The following is an 8,549-nucleotide window of genomic DNA, read 5'->3' as shown; positions in this document are numbered from 1 at the left end:
ATCAGTAAGATTTGTCTAATATAACATGGCATTACAAGAAACCTCTAACACTGTCAAGTTACTTATTATTGAACTATTTATAGATGTCTATTCATGCAAGCTTTGTATTCAATGTGTTTAATCCTCCATTTGAAATGTGCAGTATAATCCCACATTTTGAAACTCTGAACAATATGAAATTATCTGTTATTAGAGTATTTTCAAATGTCCAATATAATAAACTTCATAATAAACTTGATACTCAAGATGTAATCCTAGGTTTGAGGAGGTGTGTGTCAAAAATTTCATATTGATTAATAATATAGTTAAAATAGGTACAAGTGAGAGACAATTTTGACTTCAAAAACTAATATTTAGAGTTAAATTAGACTTAAGCTCAAATTCTAAAAGAACCTTCCAAACATCTTTAAGATGATCTTGATATACTTAAATATAATAAAAGAAAGGTTTTATTGCTATGAATTGATGATTAAAAGAAGATTTCACTTTAGTTCTTTGAATACTTTTTTATAAACCTTTATAATCTAATAAAAACCTTTTGAATTTACTTTCGCATTGGAATTTGTCAAGGTATGAAGCTTAAATTACTTATATTTTCATATATATATATATATATATATATATATATATTTTAATTATCGTTTGAAATCTTAATCACTAAGAAGACTTAACATTCCTCCCTGAATATTTTCCATTGCTAAATTTTAGATGATAAAAAAGAAGCCTTGTTCAAAGTTAACAACAATAGCAGGATACATATATTGGACAATTTTTAATTTTTATTTTTAATGATTCGAGTCACATTCCACAATTTTAACATAATAGTCAAAGTTTGACCCTGACCTTACTAATTATTTGAAGCTAAGTTTTGGCATCATTTGCTACATGTATAAACAAAAGCACGCATGTAGTTAAACTAAAACCAAGGGTTGGAATCTCAAGCTGAATCATGAGCCTTGCAAACAGGTAAATCATCTTGGAAATTAGGAGGTACTCTAAGGATTGGATTTCTCTCGAAGAAATTAACAGGCTTCAGATCAAAACTTGATGATACAGTGGGCATGATAGGGTAGTCCTCTTGACATGGTATGTGATGGAACCCCACTGTATACCACAAGACAATGTCCTTATTCTCAATAGAACGATCCCTGTATATTAAAATATCAACCACTATTAGAAATTTTATAATATATTTGATATCTCCATCAGTCAAATTAATCACCAAATTCAAAGTTATATTATGAGCATGGTTGAAGATAAATTAGAAACGTATGTGAGAGCTTCTTTATCATTAAATAAGAACATTTTGTGGTAGATAAACTTTTAAAAAAATAAAATTAAGTAAGCATTAGTTGAGTTGAGTGACCACTTTGTCCAACCTTCGTTTATTGAGTACACGGTAAAATAAATTTATTTTTATTTTCTTTAAACGGACACAAAGAGGAGATAGAAATAGTAAACCACAATGTTCTTAATAGTCCCTACTTCTCTCTCACTAATAATGATCTTCATTTGTGTTTAATTATTGTCATCTGCCTATATAATAACAAGAAGTGCGAGAATAACATATAATTTGTTCGAGTAAACTTATTCATAAGTACAGATGAGAAAAAAAAGTAAGAAATTTTTTTATAAATTAAAATTAATTTAAGTATAACTTAATTTGTATAATATCTTTTTTATTAATTCCTCTAAATTTTATTTTTAACTTGTGGATAAGTTAGTTTTAACTTATAAAAAAAATTATTTTATTTTTTCTTCTTATTTTTCTCTCGTTAAAGTGTTTTTGGAGAAATTTATCTAAATTGGTCATATTATGATTAAGGATGTCAACAAAGTTCTCCCTACCTTGCCTGATAAATATCCTCTTTGTATTCGTCTCCATATTCATGCAAATTAATATTTATAAAGTGGGTACTTGCGTATTTTTTTTCGATATCTATGGATATTTGTGAATATTTGTTTTAAAAAGATAAATAATTTTAAAAAATATTTTAATAATAATTTTTATTTATTCTAATGATTTCTTTAAAAATAATAGTTTAAAACTTAAAACTTAAATTATTTAAACATTATACACAATTTTATTAATCAAGATTCTTCAATTTAAAACTTAAATTTAATTATTAAAGTACTTCATTCTCATAAATTTAAATAATTTAATATTTAATTATGTTATTAAATATTAATAGGTACTTGCGAGTATGAATATATGATACTCGTACCCGTCCCATTAACACACTGGTATAGAAAATATCCATACTTATTATCTGTGAAAACTTATTTACAATATTTATTTTTTATTCGTAACAAATTTTATCTTCATATATTTGCAAGTACAAATGTTTTTGATATCTATAATTGTGATATATATATTCTTTTCAATATTATACTAAATACTCCTTTTGATCATTTTTATAAGAAAAACAGTTATATATATATATATATAATAAAATAAACTATAATTTATTTGTTATAAAGAAAAACCGAGATAAGTACGTGTTAAAATTTTTGTAGGTTCAACTAAATACACGGGTCTCATTTTCTTTTCAGTTGTTCTACTTTCTTATTTAGTGACTACATGAAATTCAATTAATAATAGGGAATGTGTAGGGAAAAATGTATCACTTATTACTTGTTATAGCACTCCTCACCTAACTTAACGTTCCTAATTCATAGCTATTATGTTAGTAAATTTTCTTTTAGTAAATGTGACATTCGTGGTTATAGAAGCATGAAAAGAATCTCTGACCTGTTGGACCACACTTGAAGAGTATCATCGCCTTGGCTTTGGTAAACAAACAAGCCTCCAGCCCATTGCTCACTTTTGTTGTAAGGTGTGACCCATATTTGATTTTTGGTAAAAGCTGCTCTTTTTTGTGGTGGATCTTCTGGATCAAGCAAGGTAGCTGCTGTGGCACCTGGAACCAATTTGTACCCAACAGGATTCCCCACCCTTGTCTTCTTCAATGGATTTACCACATGAAATTCAGATGGGTCATATAGTTTAAGTTTTATTTGAGCATCTTTCTCTGTTTTTGCCACTTTTCTCACAGCTTTTAGGTAACTCTTTCTGGGTGATTCTCCTGGAGAAGTCTCTTGCTTCTTTAACTTTACCTTGACAAATGAATTGTCAGAGCCATCAACGTCCATATCTAGGTAATATGTGATAAAATGATCATGGATTACACCAATAATGTTTTCACTCAAAAGGGTTCCATAGAGATATTCTTGGTTTGGGACTTGGTCCATATTCTCATAGGTAGTGCCTTTCACCATCAAGATACCACTTAGTCCAACCTGCATCAAACAATTGCCTTGATATTAACGTAAACTATTGAATACAAATACATCAAGACATTTCACACAAAATAACTTTTTATTACAAGTGCAATAAGACAAAAACATGACCATCAATATTCTAGAAAGGTTCATCCATTTTACCCTAAACCATCAATATATATATAGTACGAGTTGCCGATTTTTCAATCACGTGAACATGTCATTTATAACTCAACACACTGTGCAAGGTAGCCATTATCGAAAAAGTTGCATAAAGTCGTGGTCGGTCACTTGACTAATTAATATTAAATGTTTTCTGGAATTTCGGAAAGCAGCCATAGTTTATATTTATATGCTAATGTATCACATCACAAGTTGCTAAATTACTATACACATGCTTGCAAAGGTTATTGGGACCTTCAATCCTATTTCCTAAACAAGAATACATAGAAACTAAATTGAATTTCCATCACTAACCTTTGATCTGATTAACCCATCAGTTTGAAATTCCCAATCCACGATATAGTCATAGTTTGCCACCGCTGCTGCCATCCTAACCACTAGTGTTACCTTTGGCCTCACTTCTGTTACCTGCCACCACAACGGCACAAACTCAGAACAAAGTTAAGAGATAAAATCCACTGAACTATACATATAAGAGCAAGGCATCATGATTCATGACTAGTGAAATGGCAACAAGAAAATAGCCAAATCTCATAACTTTATGAATGTCCATAATTAGAAACTAGCAGTATGTGGGGCTTTGTGTTTAAATTGACGTCTTTATTGCACATATTCTCTAATTATCACGCCAAACTAAAAAAAATAAACCGCAAAAGTTGCATGTAGTAGCTTTTGGATTGGATCCAATATTCCATAATGTCAAACCAAACACACTACTTTAGGTATGTCTTGTTGCCATGAGTGAAATGCTTACCTTGAGGTCAGTGATGGGGCACTCAGCATGTCTCCACGCAATGTCACCAGCATATCTCTCAAAGATGCAAATCATGTTGGGTTGGAGATATGGTGTTCCATCAGAAGAGGCAAATACAGCATCCATGTAGTAAGCATTCCTAGGACAATCATTCAAAGGGTCTAGTGGCATTGCCTGCAACCCAAATCCATACTCACCTGCATCCATGTATGTCTTAAAGTACCATCCTTCTGTGGGATCCATGTATGGCACAAATAGCTCTGATGTGAACCCTTTGTACATCACATTCCTAAGCTCTGATGTATCAGGGTCCCTCACCTTCACTTCTGAAATGATGGTTCCAGCTCTTGGATCAGGCCTCACATGGAACTCCCAATTTGCCCATTTCACCAAGTGCCCTTCAACTGTGAAGCTTGGACCTTTTGGTTGCTCCAATGATATTGGATTCAGAAGCCTCAACTCTCCATTCAGCTTCTGAATGGAGTAACGGTAGTCAGTGTTGATCCCATTCGCCACAGGGATGTTCTCACCATTGTCTGAAATAGTCACCACCTCTTTTCTATCCATGTCAACCAAGGCAGTGACACCCTCAATTGGTCTCATGTAGAAGTTAACTGTCCCTTCTTTGGAATAGCACTGCACCTTAATCAACCTTCTATTCTCCTCCACTTGTGTCCCATACCACCCTGAAGAGATTGGCAAACATTCCAGGTCTGCTAACTTGACACCACGTTTAGTGATTGAGCGGTTGAACTCAATGCTCTTAAGGGGAACCTCTAGTACACCCACCATGTCTTCCACGGTCATGGTGGGGTACCCTGAAACCGAATATTCATAATCGGTTACCAAGCCAGTTTCAAGGTCCACAGTGAGCACATGAGATACACCCTTCACAACAGCAACCACAGAAGCCTTCCTAGGCAAGGGTGCATCACCCTTTTTCCATTTCAGGACTAGTTTTTTGTCCGGTTCTTCAAGCACGATGGAGTTGAGAGTGTATTTCGATGAGGACTTGAAGAGAGGGTGGGTGGAGAGGATGGTGCGGACCCTGTTGAACTCTTGGATGGTTAGAGGGTCAAGAGGGTGCTGAGGAATCTCAGATTCATGGTGTTGGTTGTTATAACTGGAAAAAGATGGTTTCTTAATCTGATTAGCCTGTGATGAAGAGTAGAAACGGTTCTTTGAGGTGCACCATCCAGAGTAAAGGTTGCAGTCTAGAGCCCCCTTGTTGGGAAGGTGAAACCAGGTGAGAAGAAGAAATAGCAGCACACCGATTGGAAGAACGAGGAACCGCCACAAGTTTTTGGCCTCCATGGACAGAGAGAGAGAGAGATATCACGAGCAAGAGTTTAAGGCTGGTGTACTATGTTTTAGCTTTAGACCAAAGATGAAAGCTTCACGGGTTCACGCGAGTATATATACTCAGAGACCTAAGAAATAGACCAGAAACTATGGTCACACTGCTGAAATGAAAATTGAAGTTCCACCATTTGCAAGATTATTGGGAAAATTTAACTCCAAGTCTCTACAACAGTGATTCTAGGAAATCAAAATAAATTAGAATCCAGAAAACCATCACTTGCTGGATTATTGGGAAAATTTGACTCCAATTCTCTACAACAGTGATACTAGGAAATCAAAATAAATTAGAATCGAGCAAACAATCACTTAAAAGTTTTGATAGGAATATATCGAAATATCTTTAAGAAAATAATTTAATTTTAATAAAAATCTTTTTATTTATGTTATAAATATTTAGATTTAATTTGTTTTAATTATTTTAAGATTGTTTCATTATTTTTAGGATAAAATAATATTATTATTTGATTTTGGTATTAATTTTTTTATATATACTCATGAATAAAATTAGTCTATATTTTCTAATAAAAATATATATTTATAAAATATAAATATAAAATAACCCATCAAATTTCACTCTCAGTCTCTACAAAAGTGATATTTGAAAATCATGATAAATTAGAATTCAGCTAAGCAACACTTACATTATACATATACTGTCCAGTAATCTCAGTAATCTCATCATGTTGAAAAGCATAGACCCTTCACACACAACCAAACACTTGAAATTAAATGGATAAACAGTTAATGCTATGATAGAAATTACAAAGATAAAATGGATAAAAGGAACTTTATGCAGATACTAAGCAGAGTAGTTGAAGAACAATTTTCTGTTCACAAGAACTCCAACCGAACAGAGCCTGTTTTAACAGGTCATGATGACAACGAGGAGACAATTTATCATTTGAATCAAAGAACACAAGCATAACAGCATCTAGCAAAAGAGTCATACACACAAACAACTTTCCAAGACATGACATAGCATGTCCCTCGATTATAAACCCAAAATCCCATAACTTGAGTTACTTACTTAATCTCTTCTCCTTCCACAGATGCACGATGAAACATAAACCACTTCCAGGTGAGGTTATAAACCCACCAGATAGCAGAGACTTATTTCTCTATTATTGCTCAGAAGGGTCCAAGAATAGTGAAGTGAGGGGTCAACAGTCACAGCGTTGATATGCTTCTTAAAAGAGTGTGTGCATGACTGGTTTAGGATTGGAAATATATGGTAAACAAAGCAGCATTTGAGACATTGTCACAGCTTTCCCACAACACGACATTGGATAACTTACGTGTTCACTCACCAAAAAGCATAAAATGCGCGACTATAAGCTGCACTAGCTGTTATGCTCTTAGCTGACATCATCTGTTGGCTATTTTAAGACAAGCGTGACTTCGTATTACTCGCCAAAGTCCATACATAATTCATAATTTCTTTGTTTGAGATTATCTTCAGATATCAATTTTAAAGTAACTAGCTACTACTAATACTTAAGTGCTAGATGATAACATTGCTTTGTTGTCCACTGAACTAATTTGCTTGCGTGACGTCTATTTCTACTAAAAATAAGATATTTTGAATAAGCTTCTTCAAAAATATTTTTAAGAAAAAATAAAAAAAAAGAAAACAAATTTTACAAAAACTTCATGAATTAGGATTATGTATGAATTAAAAATAAAATTTTGAAAATATTAATAAAAAAATATTTTGCAAATTAAATTATGCATAAATTATTAAATTATAAAAAAATCATTTTATTTTTTCTAAATATACCGTGAAATGAAATAGAAGTTGAATTTTACTACATTTGTATCTTTAACATTAATCAGCAGATACTCTTATTTGGTGTCACATTCTTTTGAACCTCGGTCCACTTTCGTGCCTTTTTGGGCCCTCAAGGGCTGTCCTTCTCGTTCCAGAGGTCTCCCATTCTTATGGGAGTAGTCCAAACAAAATATGGTGTCTATAACTGCCCCTCTTTACTTGTCCTTTGGATAGTAGGATGCTAAAATTGCACTTTCCAAAGGTAAGCAAAGACGTAGATATTTTGTCCAGGTCTTCGGCTTCTTGTCTCTGTGGGGATGAGCGAGGTGTGAGTATCCCATATTGTCTCTCTATAAGGTTTGATGATGAGTTTTTCTTGTGGGTTCGTCTTTGTAGGGATTGTTCAGGTTTGCTGAGGAGCGAGTATCTTCTGACCTCAACCTCTCCAAGCTAGACTGGTATTAAGGCTTTTAGTCGGCCTAAGTCGTGGATTTGAGTATTGCTTGCAACCTCTCTAAGTTGATGATTTGAGTATGTTCTGAGCTCATCCTCTCCAAGCTGCACTGATATTAAGGCTTCTAGTCGGCCTAAGTCATGGATTTGAGTACGGTTTGCAACCTCTCTAGGTCAATAATTTGAGTATGTTTTGAGCTCAACCTCTCTAGGCTGGACTAGTATTAAGGCTTTCACTCGGCCTAAGTCATGGATTTAAGTACTACTTTCAACATTTCATGGTCAACGATTCGAGTATGTTCTAAGCTTAACCTCTCCAGGCTGGACTAGTATTAAGGCTTCTAGTCGACCTAAGTCATGGATTCGAGTACTGCTTGCGACCTCTCTAGGTTGATGATTTGAGTATGTTCAGAGCTCAACCTCTCCAAGTTGGATTGGTATTAAGGCTTACAGTCAGCCTAAGTTGTGGATTTGTGTACTACTTGCATCCTCTCCAGGTCGATGATTTTTTTGGATTTCTTGTGGATGTATTGTTGAAAGTGCCCTTATGTTAAGGGGAGGAAGATCATCCTCATTATAGGGTGATCACCACTGTGTGGTCTTGTATCTTTGTCGGGGAATTAGTAGGAGATGGTGCCTTTCGTCTTTGATTATTCTACCTCTATGTAGGTTGTTGTCCATTGGGGAGGAAATAACAAATGGTGTTTGCTGGTGATATGTGGGGATAGTCTTGATGCCCTTGACTTT

At 33.8% G+C, this 8,549-nt stretch overlaps 1 protein-coding gene across 2 annotated transcripts; it reads right to left on the bottom strand.

The window, feature by feature from the left end:
• Positions 1-761: 761 nt before the first annotated feature.
• Positions 762-6,876, bottom strand: LOC109805761 (amine oxidase [copper-containing] gamma 2). Of its 2 annotated transcripts, XM_020367950.3 has the most exons (6): positions 6,609-6,876; positions 6,223-6,280; positions 4,220-5,649; positions 3,760-3,873; positions 2,753-3,300; positions 762-1,148 (listed from the first exon to the last, which is right to left on the bottom strand). In XM_020367950.3, the coding sequence occupies exons 3-6, from the start codon at positions 5,531-5,533 to the stop codon at positions 938-940; spliced, it is 2,187 nt and encodes a 728-aa protein (XP_020223539.1). In that variant the 5' UTR covers positions 5,534-5,649; positions 6,223-6,280; positions 6,609-6,876; the 3' UTR covers positions 762-937. The 2 variants fall into 2 exon arrangements, with proteins under 2 accessions (XP_020223539.1, XP_020223540.1); XM_020367951.3 differs by lacking the exon at positions 6,223-6,280.
• Positions 6,877-8,549: the final 1,673 nt, after the last annotated feature.

This window comes from Cajanus cajan, chromosome 10, assembly GCF_000230855.2.
Source record: "Cajanus cajan strain Asha chromosome 10, NIPB_CcT2T_4, whole genome shotgun sequence".
In the NCBI taxonomy this organism is placed as follows: domain Eukaryota; kingdom Viridiplantae; phylum Streptophyta; class Magnoliopsida; order Fabales; family Fabaceae; genus Cajanus; species Cajanus cajan.
The sequence above is the reverse complement of the archived record's forward strand: the minus strand, read 5'-3'. Positions and strand labels throughout refer to the sequence as shown.

Coding starts and splice junctions, on each gene's coding strand:
- LOC109805761 (XM_020367950.3), bottom strand. CDS start 5,533: ATGGAGGCCAAAAACTTGTGGCGGTTCCTCGTTCTTCCAATCGGTGTG. Junction 3,874..4,219: donor GCCCCATCACTGACCTCAAG/GTAAGCATTTCA, acceptor TTGTGGTGGCAG/GTAACAGAAGTGAGGCCAAA. Junction 1,149..2,752: donor CTTCAAGTGTGGTCCAACAG/GTCAGAGATTCT, acceptor TTTAATATACAG/GGATCGTTCTATTGAGAATA.